At 41.8% G+C, this 27,420-nt stretch overlaps 1 protein-coding gene and 1 long non-coding RNA gene across 2 annotated transcripts in view; both read right to left on the bottom strand.

The window, feature by feature from the left end:
* LOC128150562 (uncharacterized) overlaps positions 1 to 20,654 on the bottom strand; it is a 44,028-nt gene extending 23,374 nt beyond the window's left edge. Inside the window, exon 1 of the long non-coding RNA XR_008238096.1 lies at positions 20,563 to 20,654. This is a non-coding gene — a long non-coding RNA (uncharacterized LOC128150562). The remainder of the gene's footprint in view (positions 1 to 20,562) is intronic.
* A 3,386-nt stretch (positions 20,655 to 24,040) lies between these two features.
* On the bottom strand, positions 24,041 to 27,070 carry TMEM247 (transmembrane protein 247). The gene is made up of 3 exons (XM_052806575.1): positions 26,856 to 27,070; positions 26,003 to 26,315; positions 24,041 to 24,425 (listed from the first exon to the last, which is right to left on the bottom strand). Exons 2-3 carry the CDS (start codon positions 26,237 to 26,239, stop codon positions 24,216 to 24,218), a joined length of 447 nt encoding a protein of 148 aa, XP_052662535.1. The 5' UTR covers positions 26,240 to 26,315; positions 26,856 to 27,070; the 3' UTR covers positions 24,041 to 24,215.
* Between the last annotated feature and the right edge of the window lie 350 nt (positions 27,071 to 27,420).

Here is a 27,420-nt window from a genome sequence, read left to right on the forward strand (position 1 = left end):
CAGATTGAGTAATACTAGGGGAGGAGAGAGTGGAAAAGAGAATGTGACAAGTGAAAAGGAGTGCTGGGGTCTGCTACATCACTGGGGTGTGCCCCAATCCCACATGAAAAATACAGTCTCTCTTCTTTCAGTCAGTCGAGTCCTGGATTTCTGTTATGCTTGCTGGCAACCTGCATGCAAACTCCAGAAGTTTGTACTAGGTACTGCATTTGATAGAGATCTGTACTGGAGAAATGGGAATAGACGATCAAAGGCAATCGACAGGCCATACAAGTGCTTCCAGGAAAACACAGCACAGATACTAACTCAGCAATAACAGCTCTGCACAGGCTTCCTGTGAATCATCATAAGATGGACATGTATTTAGAAACTAAAGGCTTTAGTTCAGTCCTCTGTGACTGACATACGCATGCTCTTCAATTTCAGTTTTTTACATCAACAAGTCTTGTGGTAAAGCTGCCTTGAGATAGGTGCAGCGCAATTGCCACAGATCAGTGTTTTCTGGTGTGGCCAACCTCAAAGCCTCCCTCAAGACATTGACAAGAACTTTGTATTGCTAGGATATAAGTAAGGGCTCTGCTACCCATATACCCGAATGAGTTCCAGAAGAGGTGCCCAACATTCAAACCCCATCCCATATATACTTCTGTAGTGGACAAAGCAGTATGCCTCTTTGGGCAAAGTTTAATACTATGCCAATCCTCCCCCTCCTCATGCTAGTATTGACCTGAAAGGGTCACCCACCTTGCTCCACATTTGAGTCAGGGTGCGAGTAGTGGGGACAACTGTGACATTTAGACTGCAGCACCAGGCTCAGGTAGCAAAATACCATTGATACAAGTTTTGAGAAGGCTATCTGTTTCCTCACTTACACAAGGAATAGCATCAGGCTAAACAAGACGAGCAACAGTAATGCCTGCCTCCTCTCCAAATTCTCTCCTAAAGGAAGCTGTTTTAAAACCGATATAAGAACAAAAGACAATGTTGAAATGCAGACAAATGAAGTCTTTTCCATCCCTCCAAGACTTGTCACTAGAGAAAGTGGCTTCCTTCTCTCTGGGGAACAGACTTGATGTTGCTGCATCTGTTGTGCCTTTATTCAATACTGTGCTGAGCAGCAGAGAACTGTGCAGCCTTTTGCAATGCCTTTTTTTCCACCTCTCATTTGCCTGGATCGGCCCTATTTCCAGGTCATGATACAATATTCTGATAACTCTGTTTTCACCATTACGTTCCACTAACAACATCATCTGCTGTCACTGATGTAAATATGGCACAAAATGACATTTATATTTGCCTTTACTAAAATGTAGAGCCCATACCTTCCAGAATACTTTTTCCAGTTAAATATGGTAATGGACTTGACATGACAGACCACAGCAGAACAAGCTGTCATAGTATTAAGTCACCGTTCTTCCCCCTTCTCTACAGTTTCTCCTACAGCTATACAATTAAAATATATGTAATCAGGAGCAGATCTGGGTGGGTGCTTTGCAACTTCAAGCAAAGACCACACATAGGGTATGGAGAATCCAGAGAACCAAACATGTTACTCCGGTCTCCAGGGAATATTCAGAAGGTACCTACCTTAGACATGTTTTCCACCTTAGGTAAGCAACACAAGTATGAGATTGGAAAAGTGCTTAAATATACTGAAATCTTCAAAATAATCAGGTAAGCAAACAAAGCTTATACAAATCAGAATGTTTAAACAACTTAAGGAAGGAAGAGTTAAGAGAATAAAAATGATTGCTTACTAAGAGAGTAATACAAAACTTTACACTTGTGAAAGCAGTTGTATAATAAAGGGTTACCCTACACACAGATCAGTTCCTGAAATGTCAGTGAGCCAAACCAGGTAGGAAGAACCACAGACTACTTGACTACAAGGCAGGAGTTTTCCATATCATCCTTATCTTTTAAGATAGCTTGCCAGCCAAGGAGGATATGCCAGACAGTCTTAGCAACATGTTGAAGGCTAAGAAGAAATTTGTAGCAGAACAAACTGAACTCAATTCCTTAACTACTGCATCATCACTCCTTACCAACTTTGTTAGACACCTGCAATTTAAAAGTCCTTATATGACAGTTTAAAGAATAAAACCGGTTAGTGTATGAACAGAGGTTATGTGTCTACTGCAGCATTACCGTGCTTGGGTTTTTACACCAAAGGAAATGGTTTATAACGAAAGCTTGCAAGAGCTTTGTTGCATGTCTCTGGAGCATGACAGAACTGCTGTTCCCATGCTCCCACCTTGCAAGTAAGAAGCATCAGCTAGAAGCACCAAAATCTACAGATTTGGCACTTAAGTCTAGCTTTCATATTTTCTAACGAATCTTACCTCACCATCAACTTTCCACGGTAATACTGAAGGGAGCTAGACAGTTAGAATTGTAAGGGAAACACCCAGCAACTTCTGTCTGCTATACAGTTTCAAAGGTGTGGACAGTAGCACAAGCTGACTAACTAAGCAAGACATTTGAACCACAGATGCAGGTTTAGGTACCAAGATCCAAAGGTACAGAGCAGGCCAGTTTAGTCATTAGCAGTCAGAGGCCAGACAGCAATGAAGTCAGCTCGCCGTGTCAGAAGGCATCTTGGTAAATAAAAATCTTGCTCTTCGTGTCACCTTGCCCTTCTGGGGATGAGGGAAGATGAGCACAGTAAGAAGCCTTCTAACCAGATGATTCACTTATCTTTTTCCATTTACGGGACAGAATCACCTATATCTTGTTTACTGCTGAAAGACTAGCCCTGCTACACAGGCACAGTGGACCTAACCTCTGAGAAACACTGCCTTTGCTGTAGACAGGCAAATGTTCTTCCTGCCCTGGGAAGGATAGATGCTGGATGCTGGAGAAGGCTGTTTGGGATTTTTCCCTAAACATCCTTAGGAAGTAGATTTCAAACAGATAGGTCACTATACTCAGTCCCAGATGTGGTTCTATGCTCCATAAACAAGTTTTGATGATTCAAAATTAGGTACAGTGGCAAGATGGCACCAACCAACTTTAAGGAAATTTATATCATCTAGAAGTCATGACGGGGCGGGGGGGGGGAGAAGGTAAAACAAGCAATTTGCACATCAAACATTCAAACAGCAAGCACATCAATATCAAGGGTGTGAAATGCTTTGGATCGCCGCTAGGGATGAATCACCAGGGTTCCCCTGCCTACAGAAATCTGTGATGCAGAAAGCCAATAGATTTTTACTCAGCTGCTAGAAAGCTTTGAGATGGGCTATATACACACTTACATGCCCAGATTGTAGACTTGATAGAACAGGTAGCATAGAAGAGGTACCCTCCTTATTAAAGTTGAAATCTACTCCAAAGATCTTTTGTGTGTGTATGTGCTTTCTCCTTGCAAGGAGGAAGAAAAGTCCTAGCCCTTAATAAAAAATAAAAAATAAAAAAAAAAAACCGCCAAACCCAAATGGTGCCTTACATAAAGATCTCTAGAACCAAAGGCAATCTAAGCAATAACTTAGACAACAACTTCAGATTTTTCACAATATGTTTTCAGGAACTTTATTTTAGAAATATGTAGAAAGTAATTTGGAAGCTGTGACCTGAGACTTGAAAGGGCACAGAAGTTCATAATGAATGCTGACATCTGCTTAATCTCACACCTCTATTTCTGTTCCTACTACAGCTATGACTGTCACTGATTTTAATCAGCGTCACAACCTTTCATACTAACTCTAGAACATAGAAAACTTTAGCTTCCAGCTGTAAGCACAGGCAATAGCCGGAAAACCTGAGGCAAAGAAAAGAAAGAAAAATATATAGCAAAAATTTTTACTTTCTGTATTTAATTATCAGCATGACCTGTCTTTAACCCAAACACTATAGTTAATACGTTTCCTGTAGCCATCATGTGATTAGACAGCTTTTGCACCTGTTAGCATATTTAGGCATATATTTTTGTGTTAACGGCCAGTGTCTCTTTCTAAATAAGCCACGACTACATTTTAAATTGCTTAAGTCAACTTCCTCAAGCAACCACAAAGTGAGAGGTTCTCGTGGGAAAAAAAGAAAAGAAAAGAAAAAAGTGCTAGGCATCAGTTTTCAGTTCAGAAAACCTCAAATAAACCTACAAATTATTTTATCAGAAGAAGGGAAAAGAAATTAGAAAGTACCTGGTTGAAATACAGAATAATAAATATAGAGTGGAATAATAGGGTCAGGTCATAGGTAGAAAGATATCTTTATCTATGTTTTATCTTTGCTTTCAAGTGCTGTTGCTTTACCCAGATTATCATAGATAAGTTCTCCAAGGGTAAACATTGTAGTATTCGTCTACACCTGCTCAGAACAATATAACTAGTTTCTATTTGTGGAGAGGACAGAAAGCTTCTGGCACAGGCCACCTCACAGAGTAGCTCTAACTGCTCTCTTATGTGTTTGCACCTGGAAAATAATCTCAGTAAAAAAAATAAAAGGGATTTAGTTTTTTAAGAAACAGCAGTGTTTTACCCTATTCCTCCTTTCCCTTGCACCTCAAAGCATTATTACTAATCCAGTTTTCTTCTTCCAGGTTATATTTCAGGGCCAAATTTTGTGACCACAATTTATGCTACTCCCCAAGTAACCCATTTTGACCTCATCCTCATCTCCACTCATTCCTTTTTCAGAGCTGCTTGACAAGGCAGAGCTAGATTTCCGCTAGCAGGCTCCCTGCCCATGCAGCACACCCAGGTCCTCTCCCACCGAAGGCGTAGAGGGATGACTGTGTCATGGGTAGGTTTCACTTAAAGGCTTTGTACATACTGATGCACACATGCGTGCAAAGTGCCATCATGCAAGATCCTCCCCAGTTACCAGGCAGTCACTGTGACAGTGAGAAAGTGTGTTTGTTTGAGATCATTGGTACAGTGACATGGAAAAAGCTTTATTTAAGTATCTTCTACCAGCACCTTTCATGATTTCATATATAGGAATGAATGGAAAAGATACTGTAATATAAAGTACCACAACACTGGCAGTGCCAGTTCAACCGTATTTGTGGGTTGCATAAAACACAGTTCTCTGGAATAGTTAAGGCTGTGCAATTTTTTTTTTAGCATGGACAAGACGCAAGATACTATACACTTACCTGATTCTGGCTTGCAGTTAACTAATCCCTTTGTATGTCCACACCAAGCTCTGGCATGAGCTCTGACCAGCCACAGCCCTGCACTCAGCCTGCTCAAATTGGAGCAAGCGCTTCTTCATAAAAGGCTGCTCTGTGCTAAACAAGCAACTGCCACTCAGCATCCCACGGAAGAGAGACTCGTGATTTATGCCTTTCTTCCTGCTTGCTTTTTTATTTGCAAAAGAAGCCATTTCTGCAAAAGCTGAGGGTGGAGAGCAGACTTGTTTTCAGGTCTGATGTTTACTCAGGCTGACAAGAGGGTTGGTAGCTTGTAGAAGAATTTACTAACTAGATGATGCAGGAGTGGAAGAGGGAGCCTGCTAGCTTTCACCTTGCTACAGACAACAGCCTGACAAATAAGTAGCAGGATAAGCAACCTAACCCTCCACAAGGACAAAACCAGGAGTTTGTTATCAACAACATCATCATCATCAGATAAAGCCCTTCAATTTTTGTGCAGAAATTGTGTTAACCTTCATAAATGCCTCCTATCTCATCTTCCCATGAAGTCATACACTTCCATATATCATTATTGCCTCTATAACCACATCTTGGTTGTCACTAGTGCATTATGTTGCCTCGAGGTTTATTGCTTGATTTCCGTTTTTGAAGTTGCTGTATCTATTCTGTGTACTAATTATGATTTTGTACTTATGGTTTGAAGAATGATGTTTAACAAAATAGCAAGCAAGAGATGAATTGCTAATATGGAAAAGTAGCTATGTTGTTTTGCTTCAGGTTTCACTATAAGGTTTTGACAGAGATGATGCATGTTTTTCTCAGGCACGAAGCATATTGGGTGGCCACGAATTAGCCAGCTACAGATTTGGGTTTTCCTGCTTACTCCCTATCCATTTATGAAGTTAAAGAGAACCTCAGCAGTGTTAGATTACATGATAAAAATTCATCTGCACGTGCCCAAAGGAGCACAGAGAGATAGTGGCAGGAGGGGAAGTCCAAATAATACCCTGCTCTGGCTATTCCCAAGCCACCACAGGAGCCATCAGCCCACCACAACCTGATCTCCACAATCCCAGAGGAGCACAGAGGCACAAGGGCAGGTGAGAACCCAAATTAAGGACTCAGAAGAAGGGATACCCTGCCTGGGCCCCTCCTGGGGCTGTCGTAGCAGGGCCTCAACCCCAGTGTCCAGGTGTGAAACTCATCAAGATGGGTCAACAGTAGCACACCTTTTGGATGGAGAGTTACTGCCCAGGGGTATGGGACACTTCATGGGATGTGGGGCAAGAGCATTTTGGGATTGCACAAGACTTACTACAGGATGTTTAGGGAAGGCACCAGAGTTGGAAAAGGGGTGGATTTAGGTGATTTGGGGATGAATGAGTGTGGGGAAAATAGACAGGTAAGAGGATATAAAAGGTTGGTCACATGTAACCAGTTGGCTGTTTGGTACACTTGCCTGGCTACACCCTGACCTATCTTCTTATTAAATTAATTTCTAACTCTTTTACTGCGTGAGGGACTCTGTTCATTATGCGTGTGTGTGTACAGGGGTCTGAGTGCAGAAATGCAGCTACTGGAGTCAGACCACAGGTGGGAGGGCCCATGTGTCCATGGAGTGAGTGCAGGTGTGTGAGGGAGTGAGTGCAGCTATGTGAGGGGGCTGAACCAGCTGGCAAGGAGGTAAATGGGCCTGAGAGCCAGGAGTGTCTCTAGGGGCAAGAACACAGGGGAGTTAGCTACTGGAGACCAGGGACAAAAATATATATATTTTCCCCCACCCCTCACTAGACAACCTCTGCCCTGCTCAGCCAGATAGGGGAGCAGGATGCAGCCTTTACTAATGCCTGGGAATACATAGTCAGCCTCGCTGCTGGTTGGACATAGGTGAGTCGGCTGCATCCCCATCTCAGGCCACTGGTGATGTATTTTCTTCTAACAGAGTACTCTTTTCTGAATTATTATTACTTGCACATAAATTGTTGTCACTACTCCATACAACAAGTATATTTCATAATGTACTCTAGACATCAGGAGAGACCTATATGCAACAAATTATTGTTTCAGCACCCTATCTTCTCAAGTCCATTCTGATCTTTAAAAAAAAAAAACGCAGTGGCTACTATATTAATATTTCTCTGGAACTTAGATCAAGGCAAATTAACTGGGGAAAAAGTAACTTAAAAGTCATGACAGAAAGAACCATCTATTTTTCACAGGAAAGAGCAAATGTGTTTGCTGTTCACAGGCAAACCCCTGACCAGGATCATGATGGACATCCCTATCTCTTAATTTATCCACCATCAGATGTTAAGGGCCATAGCCCTTCAAAGATGAAGTAGACATTCAACACTGAACACAGTCAGAGAAAACTCTGCCTGAAGAGCATACAGGCTATATAAACAGGAAAGGAAACGCAGGCTGGGAGAGGCAGACTGCCTTTCCCCAGGTCATTTGCCAGGTCCTTGACAAAGCCAGAAATAGAACTCTGGCTTCCTGAGCCCCCTCCATCCCACAGCACACCTGGTCTCCCATGCGGATAGGCTGCAGACATCACTCTCATGTAGAGACACCCTTTCAGACATCGGTGCATCTGGAGAACAGAGCAGCAGCAACCTCACAGGAGCAGCATCTTTACTCTTTTCAGGAACTGAAGTTTCAGCAGGAAGAACTGGGACAGGAGGTATTACACAGCAATGACACTATTTTAATACTCTTCACTCCAAATCAGTTGTCTATCCAGTTTTCTGGATAGCATTTAGGGGATTTGTTTTCCACTATAAATTCATACTTTCTCCTCCCATGTAAGATGCTATTTTTATCACTGGACAACATCACTGCAGAGCCTAGTTATATAGCTGCTAAGAAAAACTCCCATTTTAAATACTAATAAAACAAAAAACATAGTGCAAGAAGATATTACTCTACTAGACAAATATCAAACCAAATATACAGCACTATTGTATTCCCTTGCCTCCGAACAGTGGAGGCATTTCACCCTGGAAATGATTCTTAGTTAAGCAACTGATTTGAAGTACAGAAATACTCATTCTCTACGTGTTCAGTGTGATGACAACCGCAGTGTCCGAAATGAATGCTGGGGTCCCAAGCCTGTTTATCCACAAGCAAAATTCATCAGGTGAGAATCAGATCTCCATTTGCTCTTCTAGGCACTATTCTACCAGATGCAGGGCAGTGCTTGGGTTTGTTAAGTAACTCACAAAATCAGAGTTGCAGGCAGTGGAGTCTCATTCAAGAGCAGCATCTGTGTCATTCCCACCCAGCAGCATACATACTCCGTGCTCTACTTCATACCCCCAGGCCTGTTAGGCCGTGTTAACACAATAGTAAGTAGGTGGTTTGGTTTCAGTTTTTTTATTTTTACTATAGCAAAAGGATTTGGAGGAGTGTTTGAATTGTAAGCTAAAGAAATTATATATACAGTTTGTTCTTAAGCCTCTAGGCTTCTTCCTCTTCCAAAAGAAGCACACCTCAGCTAAACAAAATGCCACCTCCCTCTCTCCCAGGTTTGAGCTAATTACACATATGCTATTCAGCAGTCACATGTTGCTACCTCTCTTTGCAGTAACAACAGTCATTCAAGCACCAAAAAGCATAACACTTGTGAGTACACACTGCTTTGGTACCTACAGACAAACACCACCACCACATCAGAGTCACTAGGAGCATGTCCTGCCTCATGCAATCCTGTGCCACTTGGCTTCTGCCCCTGCCTCTACCCCTGCTCATTCCCAACCCATGGCTGAAGTGAATCCACCTGTAAAGCCTCCAAGCCCTGGAGAAGGGAGGCCTGGGAGCAGACTGTGCTCCTACCTGCTTCCCGTGGCTTTTCATTCCTTTTATCCCTGAGGTTTAATTGTCAAAGTTGAAGCTTTTGCAAGGCCTGTAGCAGAAGTGGCACAGCCCAGTCTGCCATCTCCTGAGGAGAGCAGGGTGGGGGGATAGAACAGCAAAGCACAACTTTCTGCCCAGCCACAGCCTCGCATCAGGTGAAGGAGCATAGTACCAGGCATGCTCAGCAGGCTGCTGCCCGGAGAGGAGGGGGGAAGATCCTCTTGCCCCGTCTCTGCTCCTGCCGGTGGCAGCTCCCCACACACCACAAGGTAACACATTAGAAAAAGTCCCTATTTTGAGATGCATTACTTTTATATGGCAAAATCTTGCCATTCTCCTCAAACACCAGGCTACACTGGGGCTGAAGAATGAAGGGCCAAATGTTTCAATGATGCACATACAGCCTGAAGTAAACCAAAGTGAATTAATAACGCTACACCTGGGCAGTTAGTGCACACGCTGCCTATTACCAGGAGGCTGTGAGCCAAGTGCCATTAACCTCCAAGGCAGATCATTATTAGACCATAACACCCAACCTGTCATGTCTCATTGTTTCATTAACACAGTTCTGGAAAGCCTCTAATAGAGTCAGGGAAACTGTTGCCTCACAATTAGCAGAGATTACAAGATTTTCCACATGTATACCGAAGAGAAGAAAAGGAAGTTTATTACAGTAATTTTAAGGGCATTAGAGATAACTGTGATAATTTTGCTTCTGATCTAAAGCCCACTGAAGGCAGTAAACAGGCTCCTACTCTTTTCTTCTGAAACAGTGATTTTATTATTATAAATATGATTCTCCCCCACTCATTTCTTAAATTAAATTAGAAGTTGCCCTGCCCAGAAGAAACCTGTAATGCATATACCAAAATATTTGCATGGTTGACAACCTCTGTCTTTGAATCTTCATGAAAGGCATATAATTGTGTTTAATGCAATTTATTTGTCATTAAAGAAATAATCTTTGATCCGAACATCTTTGCAACAGAGATCCAAAGAAACTAAAACTCCAGGTCTATTTTAAAGCAACGTGCATTTAACATTCATTCCTTTCCTTATCTGATTAGGAAATTTAGTCCCTAGTAGATTATAGAAATAGAACAAAGTTACACTTGAGTAACTTTATTAATGCCTTATAACTTATGGCTGGGCTAGTTTGTTGTTGGATTTTTTTTTTTTTTTTAAAGAAGGGACATTCTCATCTAATTTAAACCAAAAGTCTTTGGGACAAAGTTTATTGACCATTCCACCACCACTCCACCATATCTAAGCTGAAAAGCTTAGATAGCACCAAACCAAGTAGGTTTCCAGTGTTGCAATGGGTCTCAAATGCCAGCTGACAAAAATAAACAGAAATTTAATTGAGAAAGAAAGAAAAGGAGAGTTTTGAAAAACTTTAATGTAAACACTTTCATGAATGATTTTAATGACAGTGGCAGCTTGTCTGCATTTAAGTAACGCTCTGCAATGTGCACAGGGCCAACATGGACATTGTACTTCTATCCACAAGGGAGGAACCAGCTAGCTGGGTTGTTGTTTGTTTGTTTGTTTTTTTCTTCTTTTTTTGGTTTAATCAAGACATGAGCAAAACAAATGCTCCAGAATGTGACCAGTTAAAAAAGAAATAAAGAAAGAAAAAAAAAACAAAACCAAAGAACAAGCTCTCTAATAGAAAAAAATGTGTTTTTTCCTCTGCCAAATGCCTCCAGGAAACTTTCTGTGGGAGCTGGGACATTCATCTCCCAGAATCTGGCCCCTAGTGAGGAACTGCAGTGTGCCAAGCCAAGAAGAGGGGGAGGGTAAAAAAAGGGAAGCAAATTCTACACCGATTGTGAAATTATCCAGATTATCTAATTTCCTCTTACATATGTGAAATAATAGTTCTTTCAAGGGAGGAAAGTTATGTAGAAGTCATGATTGCTTAGAAAAAAAGGAAAGAAAACATTTAAAGACTGTACTAATTTGACGTTCAAACTGGTTCTTATCCACATGAAAATTAGTTATTATGGCATTTAAAAATCACAACATCTATAGCGGATGGGACCATCTTTCAGTCACATCAGTCTCTACAGCCTAGGTTAGCCTGTTTCTGATACTGGCAAATACCAGATGCTTGGGGAAAAATGTAAGACTAGCACAAGCACGTGGTAACACCTCACCAGATTACTCTGCTGGGGTCAATACAATCCACAGGTCTCCTGCGAGGCTCCTTAAACCCAGACCTCTTGAAACCATGTGAAGTTCTAGCACCTCTAGCCTCTGCTCAACAGCTTAGATATGTTACAAACCACCACCCCTTGCTTTAAACTCCAAACCCACTGAAACTTTTCATGTCCCCTGGATTTCGTATTATAAGCAGCAGCAAACAATTAATTCCTTTTCATCTTCTCCTTCCCTGCAGCATCAAGACTTTTGGCCATCCTTTCGCAGGAGCTTCTTTCCCAAGAAAGGAAGGCCCAAGCCTATCTGCCACTGTACAGAAGCTGTTCAGTGCCTTTGATAATTACTGCTGCTCTGATCTGAATCTTCTCTAGCTGTTATCTACCTTCTCTGATGTGGAGCTGCCCTTAGCCCTTTTCTGTGCTGTTGGCTTTTGAGTACTTATCCCATTGTCTGAAGCCTGAACACAGGCAACAGTGGGAAAAAAGCTCTTCAAAAAAATCAGTAGCAAGGCAAGCATCTGGATTTTGCACTCATCAGTTCCTCAGGGTCTGACAGACAAATGCATTCTTAAAAAAAACAACAAACAAAATCCAGGTTTTAATATAAATTTCTTTTCATATAAATTTTTTTTTCATATAATCCATATAATTTTTGAGTGAAGGTAAGTCAGATTTGTTAACTAATGAATTTTTTTTTAAAAAGAGAAGGCAGTCCTAGAACAGCCTCACTGATACAAACAGCTTGGTTCAATGAAATTTCTAATGGTGCCATGCTAGTTTGAATTATTATTCATATGAAGATCCTTTTATTCCAACCAGACTGACATGGAAATTGTCATGCTTGTAAAGACTACTTTAGAGTGCCTGCAATCTCTGAAACAGCTCAGTCCCAGAGAATTTGTCTCTAGAATACCCTTGTTAATTTAGCTCTACCTCAAAAAGGGCCTGAAATACAATTGTCAGGCTCCTAAGTGCAAAAGATCCATTCTGGAAAGTTTGTTTTGCCATTTGTTTTTAAGCAACAACCAGCACATGCCTTTGAGTGTCCCGAGAGGTAAATTTGGGGTTCTGTCCCCAAATGGAAGGACGGAATTTGCTGCTTCTTCAGACATTTTCCACTCCTTTCCTTAGATTCATTGAGCTCTCCAGGGAGAGGACTACAGAAGTAGATGAGGAAATCGTGTATAAGGATGTGATGGGGGCAGGGTGTGGAAACATCAAGGTATGAACTGCATTCCCCCTCGTCCCATGATGACCACTGGCCAAATCTTGCAGGAGGATCCACAGGCTTGTTGCTGCTGTTGGACCCAGCAGTGGCTCAGGAAAAACTGTGCCTGGGGAGCTGCAGAGTCCAGGCAGGGCAGTAAAATACAGCTCCACCAGAAAAACATCGGTAAGCAAAGAGTGCCAGCTCCACAGGGTCTGAATTATGACACAGGGACAGCTTCAGGTCCTTCAGATCTGTCCGCAAAAGAAACAAACACTGAAGAAGGCGGGAAGCTTTCCTTTTAACTGGAGAATGCAGGTCCAGGCCTTTAGCACAGTTTTTAGGGAATGGTTGTAGCTGTGATGACATTTAAAAAAGCTGTGGAAGCCTGGCCACAGATGCAGAGATGAAGCATTCATAGCACGCATTCTATTAATTTATGTTTATACAGCTTAGGAAAAAACCCCAACTAAAACGAATTCCTTTTTGTGTGGGAATCTGCTCTGGTTTAACTCAAAGGTCATTTTTAAGTCTGTGTGCATTTACAGCGCTAGACAAATATTTCTCAAATATACAGGCTGCTGCTTTCGTTTGAAATATAAAGGTTATGGGGGAGGAAGGGAGGGGAAAAAAAACCCAGCTAATACAGAACGTAGAACTGAACGAACCTTAAGGAAAAGCATCCATCTGCCAGAGAAACATATTCCTGCTAGCAGAGACTGCCACCTTTTGGGGAACGGCTTCAGAGGCCGAGCAAAGAACATGCTCCACCTTTCCCATAAATTTCCAGGCTTAGTCCTGTATTTGCATGTATGTCAGAGTCAAATGCTTTTAGTTCCTCAGCTAACTTCCAATAGAAGAAAAAAAAACTATTTACAAGAGGATCCCTGAGTTCCACTAGGTTTTTTTTCCATTTCTAACAAACAGGTATATTTTTTACAGTCTGTTCATCTTGTCTGCTGCTACCATTTTTTAATCTGGTAGCCAATTTCAATCAAATTTGACACAGCGGAAATATCTCCAATAACAAAATCCCAACTCAGTTCCTGAGAATTAGCAGCTGAGAGGGTAAGCTACATTCAAATTCATGCCTCATTTGGGGAGAGCAAAGGAGGAACTTGGCTCAGACACTTCTTGGCTGGTAGCAGCCAGTCAACCAGTATGGATGTGGCTGCTCTCCACTAGCCACTGCAAATACTGTTTCTAACCCAAGGCCCCAGTGCTGACCCCAGACAAGCAAGGATGGGACAAACAGGGGTCATTATGGTAGGTAAGCCAGTAGCAAAAGAGATCACAGGTCAATTGGATTAAAACATCATTGGCTCTGCTACTCTTTTGATGGTGTGGCTTGTCTTGACAATACACAGGGACAGAGCACACAGGGAGAAAACTAAATACTTTCCATTCTGCATGTCTTTTGTATGGATGATTTTATATCATGTGTGAAACACAGTTTTTAAAGATACTGGCTTAGGATTTTCAGATTAGGATTTTCAGATACATTTTACCAGCACTCTGACATCAAAATAGGCCATTGGGTTAAAAAAAAAAAAAAAAAAAAAGAAAAAGGCAAAAGCTCAATAATGCAAAAAACTGAGCTGTAGTAAGAAAAATAATCTTACCACATCTGTTGAAGTAGAAGCAGCAAATTTAGTAATTTTGGCTGTCCTCCTTGCCCCTCTTGCCAGAGGCGGTTTGGGCTTTATTTTCCCTTTTTAAATCTAGCTGCCCAATTTCAATCCTATTTTGACAAAGGCAGAGGCCTCATGGATATTAGGTTCTTGTAAGTGTCCTGACAATAGGTAGGGAAAGGAAAGACAGCCTCAATACCTCATGGAGGGACAGGCTGCAGCCAGAGCTCAGCCACACCATTAGACACAAGGGCCTGTGCAGGAAACCAGATGTCACTTTTTATCTCACAGCACAATCCATAACTGCATCCCACTGAAATCCCTCTCCTGACCTGCCTTTTTCTGTTTTTATAAAAAGCGGTCTTTGCACCGACAGTGAATCTCCCTCACTTGCTCTCTCAGACAGGGAATGCTACAGTTTCAAATCACCCCAGAAACCTTCTGTACAGCCCCTGGGGGCAGTGATGCCAAGGGGTACATTTCACAGGAGCCTACCCGTCACTGGCCAACTAAACTACCTTCCAACCCTGTAAGATGCTCTATTCTGTCACCGTAAAGTAGACTACAAGAACATTGCCCTTCAGAAGGTCAAAAGCACCTACATTTGCCCCTGTACTGCAAAAGGGAATAAGGCAAAAGACTGTCATCTGATGTGTCTCCCTGAGCAATCTTTCCCAGCAAGTCTTCCACTCCACCCAGCTGCTGTCCCTACTAGGCTGCTACCTCCTTGTCCTCTCCCTCTTGCTCCTTGCCCCCATCTGCATTTATGTGAAATTGGATCTTGATGTGGAAGAACGGTGGAGACTGAGATGTTAATAACCCTGAAGAGAGTTACTGGGGCTGTGAATGAACAATGACACCAAGAGGGAGGAGCAATGAATGTCACACAAGAGTTTCAGTGCTGGAAGGACAAGAGTAAAAAAGTTATTTGGACAGCATGAGAAATTTTGCTTGCAAAGGGCATGCTGCCTCCTTTCTTCCTTCTCAGCTTATTTGAAAAGCAGGAGCAGCAGCATGTCAAGCTGCAGAAGGCATTGGAGAAAGGAGGACTGACACAGCCATATCAGACCCAGAACCTCAGTGGGGCAAGTGCTAAAAGACACCCTGGTCTTCCTGTGCTGATGATTTTCCTCTCCAGCAAGAAAGGGGAGACAAGAGAATAAGTTTAGCCTCATGCCTCACCTGAAACATGTTGAGACCTCACTGGTTAGAAGCTACAACCCTAGGATCTGAAAACATCAGAAGAACACCAGACATTGCTATATCTACAGGCTGTCCTAGTCTTTAAAATGCAGTGAGATGTGTTAAACACTACAGATAACCAACTAGCTAGTTATTTCCATTTTCTGTGCTGAAATACCATGGTAGCTACAAGCAACTGAAGCCCACATAAATTTAAAACCCAAGCCAAATCTTGCAGCAGCTATTCTAGATTGGATCCAATCAGAACAGCACTTGTTACAATTCTGATGGTAGCCAGGGATCAGGAGAACAACTGATCTTAAAAGATTTATTCCACCATAACTTAAACTCTAAAGCATCTTAGGGAAGGATGCTCTTAAAATTCCTGCTATTAGAGTGGCTACATACTCAGCACCTCTGAATTAAGGTTTGAGGCCAAAATAATTTTCCAACCCCTACAGGCTCTGGAAAGAACATGCTCCCACCACCACAGAACATTCTCAGGCATCAGCTTGTGCAAAGAAAACAAAAGCCAGGCATTTTCTAGTCTTAATAGGCAGAGGGATTGTTCACTGCACAGGAAGAACACAGACAGTAAGTTATTTCACCCTTGAAAAGCTAGTCTTGTCAGAGACAGAAATTCAAAATACCCTTTTTTTAAGTTGGACATCTTTGAAGGATGCTACAACTTTGGCAAGCCAACAAGAATTAATCAATTAATTTTCTTGTTCTGCTGGGGAAAGAAAAAGCATTTTCTCCATTGGAATTGCTGTAGCAGAACCGAAAACAGATACCAATTTAGTAAGCTAAAGAACACTGTTGGGAATATATGACAGCTAAAGGCTTGTCTGAATCCTTGTCCAGCACAGACACTGACACAAGATCATGCTGTGGTGATCTCAAGTTTCCAGTATTCCATTCAGAAGTCACAAATAACATGAAGCCAGACAAGCCAAAAAGTAATTTAGCCCTTTGCAGTTCTCCACCCAAAGGTAGATAGGCTCTCTCTGAGAAGACATCCCTGAAAACAAGTTAAGCAAAAACAGTTTAAGCTGTCATGGTCTTACAGAGCTGCCTACAGCACTGCTCTTGATTGCATTGCTTCTGCAGGCTTTGATGTCTTGTGTCTGTTGGTTTACTCCAACATCAAGGGCATATTTGGCTTGGCGAGGAACATGGATCAGGGCAACAATCTCTCCTCTGACCTCAGGATATCCCATGAAATGGGGCAAAAATTAGGCTCCAGGGGAGCATTGCAGTAAAATAAAATGGATAAGCTCCTAGGCCAGCAGAAATGTTCAAATACAATTTCTCCTTAAAACAAACAATAAGGTACTCACCAAAATCTATCAAGACAGGCTTTAACATTTAACAGCAAGATAAGAGAGTGTTCTGCAGACTAACCACACCAAGTTTGTGTCACCTTAAATCACCTGGGAGAATTTTTTTTTTCTTTTTAAACCTTGACAGATGAACAAAATAAACATTTTCTGTTCTAGGCACCAGAATGAGGCTGGATAAATAGGTCTACCAGCCTAACTTGCGAGTCTAGCTAAATCTAAACAAACATTTCAGCATTATTTTAGCCAAAGACAACTTTTAGTCCATATACCTTCCTGTTGCCCTGTTCATATTACTAAAAAGATGTTACTTGAAACATTTAAACAGAATACAATTCAAGATCATGTATGATTAGCTAGGAGATTTGGGACAATGCATACTAACACAGGGCAAGATTTCTTATGGCATTGAGGTACTTGGATGTTGAAATCCCTCCAAAAATTCCACAAGGTTTGGTCATCTACATCCCTTTGGCTCCTTGGAACTCTACCCTTGCTACATTTAAGCAAATGTTTTGAAAGGTTTTTCTATTTCTAAGCTTCCATCAACCTCCCTTGTTTCTAAAAGGGGGGGGGGATAAAAAGAAGTAAAAAATTCAGCTAGAATACAGTTGTCTACCCTGGGTTGAACATAGCAGCAAGTGTCTTGAATTATTTTGAAACTTTCTAGTGTTTTCTCCAAAAGGACAACCAACATAAAAAAACCCCACCCCACCCCCAAAAGACGTAAAAGCAATGGTCAGTTACAAAGCAAAGCTGCAAGGATGACTTTAGTGAGAAACCTCTCTGAGCCCAGTGCAGCAACTGATAGTGTCCAAGAGAGGGCAGTCTTAGACTAGGGATAATTCACAGAGGGAGTTGTTACACCTGTTTTCTGCCCCATTTTACCGTAGGTTTAAATAGCACCGTCCATCAAAAAAATCTTGGATATATGTCAAAACTTACAAGTTAGCCTCTTGCAAGCTTCAAAGGGGAGGGAAATATTATTTCCCTTTTACAAATGCTGTAACATAAGGAACAGCATTCTGCATACAGATTTAGTCCAACAAAAAAGTGTACAGTTAAGCACATGCTCATCTTTAAACACACCATCAATTTCACAGCAGCCAATAACACTATTCCTCGCTTCTGAGTTCACCAGCAGTAAGGTCATGGTGAGAAGCAATCACACAGATTCTGCAAGACCAAATACTAGCACAGCAAAAATAATAATAATTAAAAAAATTGCAACTTTTGTAGCATTTTTCCCCCAAAGGCAAAGGTTCTTCTGGGTTGGTTGGTGCTTTTTTTTTTTTTAAAGTCACTATCAGCCAGCTAGACTATGCCAGCCCTGCTGTCTGCTTTTCCTTTTGAGCAGAAGCTTTACTACCTAAACAATTAGGGAAAGAAAACTATACCAGACCAGAGTCTTCTCTACCATTCTTCAAATCCTTAATGAAGTCCACCTGGAAAAGTCAGCCCCAAAATACAGTCCAGTATCATCTTTCTCATCAGTGAGAAGAGTGGTTTCTATAAAGAGGCAAAACTTTCCACTAATTCCCACTGCTTCCAACCCCTCCATGCTTTAGACCCATCATTTTGATACTGCTACTCCCAGCCTAAGCACCACCTGATTGATAGTGGTTCCCCAGCCCTGGAGAGACATAACATTTTGGGTGGTTACCCTCAGCACTCAGAAGACAACCTGGTTAGAAATAGCCAAAGTCCTATAAGCCATTTATCTCTACTTACACCAAAGCTGAAGGCAGAGCTGCCAGCCAATGTGCAGGAAGCAGCACTCAGAGCTCTGAAGAACAGAGGCAGTGGTGCTTGTACTGGAGTCATGCAGAGCAGCAGTGCACTGAGGACAGATGCAGGCTGTCCTTCAGGAGCACTGGAGAAATGCTTACCAAGTTAGGGATGGAGGAACAACTGTGAGCATGGTACTACTTCAAATAATTTAAGTAACAAGATCCTGATTCATTTACATGAATGTCCTGCTAAAGCCCTTAGTCCAGCTGCGTACCATCACACTCAACACCTGCAAAATTGCCTTACAGGAGGCAAAGCCCACAGACATGTTCACCGCAGTCAGAGAAACTGGTGTCCAGTGAATTCTATTCCTTCAACCAGAATCACCCTCAGCATCTCAGAGATGCACCTCATCCTTTTTCCCCATCTCTGTCTCTTTCAAGCATTCACATGAAGCCATCTTTCTTTGTGCTGGTGACCAATTTCATTGATTTCACTAAGCTGGTGAAAGAGGTCACACACTCAATTTTTTTCTCCAGTAAGGTTAACCCACATGGATATCAGGATTTTCACAACAGCAGTGAGACTTTTGGGAGAAGAACACACACACACAAAAAAAAGAATGCAGAGGGAGAGATTTCTTAATGGAAATTAAAGTTCTTTACTGTGACTTCAAGGCTGCAGAAGAAAGCAAACACGGACCTATTTTCTTGCTTCCCTCACTGAAGTACTCAAAAATCCCCCAAACAAGCAAACATTTCACCAGCTTCTGCTGCCAAAAGAACACCATGGGAAACACTAAACAACTCACACCAAAAGTTGCTGCCCAGTGTGCAGCACTGGAACATTTTGTGGCTGTAATGAGACTTTTACAGCTATACTATCCCATCGGCCCCTACAGTGGTAATACTCTTGAGTACTTTTGCAAGCCAGAACAGCTAACCCAGCTACCACTGAGGTTAACAGAAAGATTTTCACTGGTTTCAGTGAAAGTTGGACCAAACTGTAGTGTAGAGGCTATCTACATGGTAAGGTCCTTGGACAAAAGCACTGAGGCAGGCTTTTAAATTTCTCTTCACAACAATAAAGCAACAGCATATCTCACATTTCAATAACACCCATCCAAGGTTGGGTATTTGAAGTAGTCTGAAAGGACTTGAGTCTATAAAGTACTAAGCAACCACAGTTCCCAAGCTCCAAACAAGAAAGAAATCCCAAAAGCACAGAGTTAGTTAACCTAGCACTACAAACACCTTATTTTTTAGAGAAGAGCCAAGAACACAAGTGTTTATGCAGACACAGTGCATCTCTGCAGAGACGTAAAGTTTTAAAATATGCAACATATGTCAAAGCTAGCCCTTATACAACCAAGCACAGACAAAAGAACAATTCAAGAACATTACTGTCATTTAGGTCATATGGTTTGGGTCTTTGGAAAGAAAATGGAAGATGATAAAGAGCACTGGGATTTAGGGTGTGACGCTCCTCTAAGGAGGCTGAGCCCGCACCTGGCTGTGATCAGTGGCATCCCAGGTGCAAGCACTTACCCAGTCAGGCCTCACCTTCCACAGCTGAGAGGAAGAACCAGCCACTTGCATACACAAACACACACTTTTTGCACCCTAGTTTTGTATGTCGGGGAGTCATCCCCACAACTGTAATGCAACTGGGAGCCTACCTCATTCTGTAAGATCTACAAAGCAGTTTATAAAGCTGAAGGCAGCAGGCAGGACCTAAAAGATTTTTCTCCAGCAGAGCTTATGTTAATCTGAAAAGGGGTATCAGACGACCTGAAAGTCTCTTCTCCCTGCTTGCCCTAAACACAAAGCACATACAGTATACCTAGAAGTTGGCTGCTCATGACTGCTAACAAGCATAGTACTGGCCTTTAAACCAGTCCCAAAGACTTGGAGCAAAAGCACCCTGTTTAGAGCAACAGCAACCCTTTATACAACTAGCAGAACTGCACCTAACTCTTTGCCATAGAAAAATTGCTCCATAAAACCAGGGGGGCAGGAGTTCCACCACCTGCCTTTACTGACACCCTCTTTCCCCGTCTGTGCCTGCCAGGCTCAGAGTAGCAAAGAGTACACCTGAGCACGCAGGTACTGCCGAGCAGCTGGGACATTGCTGCAGTTCAGCAAAAACAATTGTTCTCGTCCTATCCCACCTCACCCCTCATAACTGCAACTTGCAAATCATTCTTCACAAATTATTACAGTTTTTTTATCTGAGCAACACTTCCGGAATTGCACAGGTAAAAAAAAATAAGTACAATTAACATCACAGTCTTCAGAGCATGAAAACCCACCCATAACACCCTCCCTCCTCTTACAGAAGGGCTCATATCACTCACCCCTATGTTGTACTGAAGCTCTCCACGGTTTCTTGGTTCCTTGCTCCCACGGCCGGCCAGGGACTTCCCTTCGGCTGTCACTCCCCGTGCTCTTAACCTGCCCCTAACAGCAGCCTAGTCTAGCCTGCCCTGCCCTGCCCTGCCCTGCCCTGCCCTGCCCTGCCCTGCCCTGCCCTGCCCTGCGGCGGCCGGGGCGGGGCGGGGCGGGGCTCGCGCTCGCGCTGCCGCTGCCGCTGCCGCTGTCGCCGCCGCCGCGCCGCTGCTGCCCGGGCGGCCGCGGCTGTCGCGGGGCTCGCCGGCAAGCCAAGGGAGCTGCTGAATCGGGCGCGCGTTGGAACCGGCGTGCTGTCCCGCGTCCCAGCAACGCCAACAGGCGCAAGGCTCCGTCTCGCTTGAGTTTACTCGGCTGGCACAGTGACAGCAAAGGGTCTCGCCGGTGCACTGAGCCGCTTTCAGCCGGCTCACGTTTGACCTGCTGAGCTTTGCAGCGTTGGAACTGGCAATAGCGGACGATCTTCTGGCAAGATCTTCCTTTCTGCTGCACTGCCTTTCTCCTCATCCCCTCTTCTTAGCCTTCCACTGCAGAAAAATAAAAAAGAAGAGGAAGGTTTTGATCACATTTGTTAAGCTTGTATATAGGTAGGAGCTCATCTTGGGCTCAAAATGTACATGTGAGGTCTGAAGTCACCAATTCACTGAAAACAGCCTGTGCAAACTTTTTGCAACAAAGCTGCCCTTGCAGCCTTTTAACCCCACCCCCCCCAGCTTTGAGTTCAGAGAGATTTCTGGCTAGAGGGCCCCAGCATGAAGTTGCTAAACACAAAACAAGTTTTGGTTATTGAGTGGGTTGGGGCCTTCCTTTCACTTCCAAGTTTGCCCTTTGATTTGGTGCAGCCAGCCTCCTTATGGGAGAATGATAAATAAATGTTGTGAAATGTAGTCTTCGCTAGTAGGTGAATTGGCAAACATTTTGTTTTGTCAAGATCAGTAATGCCCAAATCAAGTACTGATAAATCACAAGTTAGCTGCCAAAAACTATGGGAATAATGACATTATTATTTTTAATTGTTAATTTGGGGGTCTTCATAGCGGCTTCTGAAACCTCAGAATAGCTTTATGCTACAACCCTGAGCTCTTTTTACCTGCTGTGGTTCTCTGGAAATCAAACCAGCTGTAAAATACTGCCTACTTTTAGGCTTAAAATAGCTGAAACCACCAAGTTCCCTGTGGTTTCACATGAAGCCATACGCTTTGTGATGAGTGAACCTACTGTCATAAAATAAGGGTATAGGACACAGCCAGGCAACTCAAAGAGTGTATTTGTCACCCTGGTGAAGGGCAAGAGCTGATCAAAGCTCAGAAGGACCTGAAGCAGTTAAAGAGGAGTTTGATTTTTCTGTTCTTTGCTGTATTGCTACTTCTCATGACTTTATCAATGGATTCATGGTATTTCAACAGTTTTTTGAGCTGAAGTTCCCAGAAGCTAGGCAGCTACACAGAAACTGCCACTTAAAAAAAAAAAAATCTGGCTCTCATCAATGTGTCAATAAGTTTAAAAGTATAGCATGGGTACCCACAATGGCTCAGAGAGCACCTGTCAGGGAAAGGCTAACCTATTTTTCTCCTTGATTTTATGATTTGGGGATATGTTTGGAATATGTGTGTATGGTGAGGCAGCTGTCTTAAGACTATTTAGCATTACCTGCTGTGTGCAGTAAGTAAAATGCAAAAGACTACCAAGTCCTTGTGCCCTTCCCCAAAAGTTAGCATTGAATATTAAAAATAATGCTTCTGTGCAGACTCTGTATTCTGAAACTTCCAGTGGTCTCACATCTGTGACTAATTCTAGCTGTCATTTGAATTAACAATATTAAACACAGACTGATATAATCTCTCCTGTTCTTCAAAATCCAAGAGTTACCAGCAATGAAGAGAAGTATTCTAAGTCACTTGTGCTATTGCAAACCGTATTTATAGATAGGTTATCTACAGGAAATTTTTCAGATTCAGCAGAAAACAAAGGACAGGTTTCTCTCAGTTGTCTGGGTGACACTTATGATTTCAGTGAGAGAAAAACACGGATATGAAAGCAGCTTATTTACAGGTCTTACTCTCAGGTCATTTACAAAAATAAAGTTGAATCATTGCCTTCCACAGAAATTCTAAAGCGGGTGAGGGGGCCTGGGATTTCAGTGAGAGGTAATGGTCACTTTTGCTGGAAAAAGAGGAACTGCAGCTGGGATAAAGCTTTTATTCACTTGCTTATTTTTGATTGGTCTAGTTCTCTAAATCTGCATATGTAGGTTATATCTACAGCAAGCAACCTCACTTTGCCTGGTTAAATTTCCTTTCAGGAAGATTGTGTCATCGTTCATTTCAATCTTCTGCAGTTTTTTCTGTGTATGTAAAGTGGACCATCCTTGTAACCTTCCACTGCTTCAGAAACGCAGAGGCTGTGGAAATACGAGAAGACCCTGCACTCTGCACTCATTCTGCACCGTCAGGAAACTACCCAGTCACTACACCTGGATCTGAGATATTCTTTTCTCTACTGCCTTGATTCAGACAGCCTTGTACATGGCATTGGTTTTGTAAACACTTTGCCACTGGCATGCCCAAAGTATACCATCTTGACTGAGGTCAAACTTATCATGGACACAATCCTGAGTAAAGATAGACTACACCTATTTTATCCTGACCTGAACAGTTTTTAGCATACCTAGCCTGATTATCAAACACTCTTTAGGTTGTTTTCCTGTTAAGAACACAATGCAAAGAGAATGCAAACTGAGACAAAACTTATTTAAGTAAAAGAGAGTAAGGCATGTGCATGGGGATATATGGGTGAATTATGCTCTGATTCTAGCAACACTGGAAGGCTGATAAGATTGTACTTACTCTAACCTCACATACCATAGGGTAGATGACTCTTCGCCTTTTCTCTGCTGGAAATATCCTCTATTGCATGACTGAAATAGTATTAAAAGGCTCTAGTCACATTCTCACTAGACAAAATGCCTTTTATTGGGGCTACGTTTAATATCTTTACTTATCAGTGTGGATACTTCAGAAATCACTATACCTTAATTATGCAGCATGTATGTGCTTGCCAGTGCTTGATGGTCTATTGCTGATAGAAACTGTGTGTAGCTATGGAGGATGGCACAGCACAGAGGGGAATGCTTCTGTCCCAGAGGTAGAGAGCCCTAATGCAAAGCAAGGTGTCTGCCCGGTGCATGGTAGTGAACACGTAACAGAATATTAAATTCTCTTAAGCACCTCCCTCCATGCTAATAAACCCAACTCTGAAACCTCTGTCATAATTTATTATAGGTAATCCCAAGTCACCGTGTTAATCCAAGGAGGTGAGATAACATAGAAAGTACACATTCCAAAATGACTTCTTACTGTGTATAACTTTATTTGTATAGACAAATGCCCCTGAATGATGCCAAACATGTTGGTGAGACAGCATGAAGTCAAATGATGTCATTCAGTCATAATTTTCTTGAGGAAATCAGTTAGTTTTCCATAATTAGTCTACCGTGCATATAACAATAGCTGAAATACTGCATGTATGATTGGTGTAGTGAGTAAAAGATAATAAAAAAGTAGCAAAAACAGGGGCAAAAAGAGTACAATATGCTGCCTTTTTAAGAATATTTCTTCTTATTTTTGTAATCCTGGAAAATCTTTTTGAGAATGTAAAAGACCACAATAGCAAAACAGAACAGGTAATGGGTTTGGAAAAAGTAGAAGGACAGCTCCTTTACTGTATAAATAACATGAATAACGATGAAGCAGTATAGGAACAAGGCATACGGGTTCGGGGGCTGGAGTAGGTCTTGGAGTCCTTGGCTAAACTGTGGAAAAAGGAAAAGATACACATTATGTCACACAACTATGTTCCACTCACACCCAGTCCACGTGCTTCTCTGAGCCCACCTGGCCCTCTGGGACATTTAGTTCATAAGAAGTTGCTCTGAGATAAGCCAGTGTGTGAACCAAGAGCAAGGCAGCTATGCTGTATTAAGTGGTAGGTGTCACATTCCCACCCATAACCGTAACATGAGCTAGGTTTTCTCTCTCTGAAATGAGGGTAAGTGACCTCATATTTACTGCAAGAATGAGCATGCAGGTACACAAAGCAATTCATGTAAAGCAAGTGCATGCCCATGGTAAGGCTTTTGTGTATCCATCTCTACCGCTGTGGCACAAACTTTTGCCTATGTTTTTTCACTGCATGGTCATTTTCATATCTTTACATATGTTCACGGGCAAACTTTCAGGTCTTAATTTAATAAAAGAATTCAGTAGTTAATTTGCTTAGTCCAGATGCATGTCAGTCATTTAGCCAAATATATATTGCACCTGATCCTCATCTGTTTTTCTCTGATATAACTTCATTGATTTCATTGGAACTGCATTTACTTTGCATAATTGTGAGATCCTACCCAGGCCTATGGATTAACTATATGGAAAAAAAATTAATATATGCATATGGAAAACTTCAGGGCTTCTATGGTGCTTAGCTGTGTGCCACTATTGTGTGTGATCTGAGCTCGTATGTACAACCACAACACAAATGCTACAAATACTGTGTAAAAGACATCCTTCCATCCTGTCCTGATTTAGGGCACAGAACATACAAGAGAATATATACAAGAGAAACATACAAGAAACATGCAAGTACCTCTAAAACATTGATGATTGAGATTCAGATACTCTGCTTACTCTCTAACTCAGTCCAATGACAAATTGCATTAAATTGGAGGAGAGTCAGGCCCACAGACAGCCAATGCGATCAGGAAGAGCCTAGACAACCAAGACTTGCAGCTGTCCCATTTTCTAAACCTTGCCAAATAGAATGGTCTCTTCTGGGCTGGACTACTGTTAACAACAGACTCATATGCCTGAACATATAATAACTTCATCTACTTCTATAAAAAACAGGCTTGCAAAATCTGACTAATTGTCTAGAAAATTTGTATTACTTTGGTAGATACTTTCATCCACTCATTTATTCATGCATTTATTATCTGAGTCATCTAACTGTAACCCGGGAAATTGATCCCACTGTAGAAGCAGGAAACTGATCAAAGTGGCATTCAGAGCAATTCCTCTGATGTTCAGTGGGGGAAAATAAGGAGAAAAAAAGTTATTGGATCCTTACGTCATAAACTTAATTTGTGAGTTAACTGTTCTTTAATATATTTTATAGCAATGAATGTTACCATAGTTCACGCTGTAGGGAGTAGAACAACTCCATTCTCCTTAAGAATATGTATAAGCTGTAAAGGTCACCTAGTCGAGTCTAACTTTAAAAGAAGTCCCAGTACTGCTCAACATGCAAAAGAATAAAACCTTACAAATTGCTTACTATAGAATGTGAATGTTTCAGTCTCTATAGTGTTCAACCCTTTTTCCTTTCCCTACTTACCAGTCTTTTTACTGCCTGTTGATGAATCTGCTGCATTCTCTCTTCATGAAGCCTTTGCTTTTCATTATCCTCGTGTTCATATTTCAGTTTAGCCAGCACAAAATCCCACCTCATCCTCTCAAGCTCAATATCAGCTGCTGTGACCTCCTTGCCACAGAGCTGTTCCAGCTCCTCTGCACTGGTAGATACTTCTGACTGCAAAGCACTGGTTCCTTCCTTCATGTCCAAATGTGCCATATGACACTTTGTGTCCAAGCTCTCTTTTACTGTCTGAGATGAAAGATGATGTTGTCATGTCTCTGATGGCTCCCTGCTATAAATTGGAGAGAGGGAGGTAAAATCTGTATTTAAGCTGAGAGATGAAAATAGAATATGTTAATCTAAAACCTGAATATTTGTTCAAGTGATTATTCACACATTTGTATAATGACTAACTAGTTCTCTAATATCCATTATTTCCCTTTAAAAAGTTTGTTCCTAGAGTTGGAAAAGAAATCTTCCATTGAATGTTGTCTTACAAAATACAAAATATCCACCATATAAAAATTCTCTGGTTTGAAAACTTAAAGAAAATTCTAAAAATATTTAGAATAATTGAATAAATTAATTATTTAATATTCGGTTGATCTAAACCAAACACTATGGCTCTTTTGACCAAATGGAAGGATTTCACATCTTGTGAATTTGATGTTAACCCATGAAAATGGGAGCCACTAAGATTCTTTACCTCTGAGAAATAACTCAAATGTCTCATGATCCTCACTTTCCTTTGCACACTTGATTTCCTGGCTGATCTACATGTTCCACGATGCACTGTAGTTTTACATCTGGAAGAACTTTATCTTCCACTTACCATCTTTTCCTGCTGCTGCTTCCTGTTATCATTATTCTGGGGTTCCTGTAAAGTAAGTTGAATATCTTTCTGATTTTCCTCAAGCTCTTCCATGGTTGTTTGGAAGGAATATTCTGATCCCTCTAGATCACAGAGGTCTTCCAAATCTCCTTGTATTTCCCAGTCTTCAGCAAACAGAGTTCCTGTCTCAACACGGGAGACCTCCACTGATGTTAAAGCATCTTCAGGGATGTTATGGAACAGAATGGGGATAGCTATGTGCTGACAATGAAGCAGGTGACCCATACATAAGAAAAGGAGTGACTCTGCAAATAATGTAAGCACACACACAAAGGGCATACTGGAGCCTACATGAAAGTGGCTAGGGGTTTAACTCTTATTTGCGTTCCATCATGTTCCTTGCCTAGATATGAATAACAAAAAATATCACTGGATATAGGTCTGTAGGTAGATATTCTGAAAATCTCACTTGCAGGCTCTTTAAGATGAGAATTTGTCAGCAATTCCCTTTACAGTAACCCATGGAGCTGGCTGAGAGCCCCCAGGAAGTAAGAATAGTGTATCA

This window comes from Harpia harpyja, chromosome 13 (genome assembly GCF_026419915.1).
Source record: "Harpia harpyja isolate bHarHar1 chromosome 13, bHarHar1 primary haplotype, whole genome shotgun sequence".
Taxonomy (NCBI): domain Eukaryota; kingdom Metazoa; phylum Chordata; class Aves; order Accipitriformes; family Accipitridae; genus Harpia; species Harpia harpyja.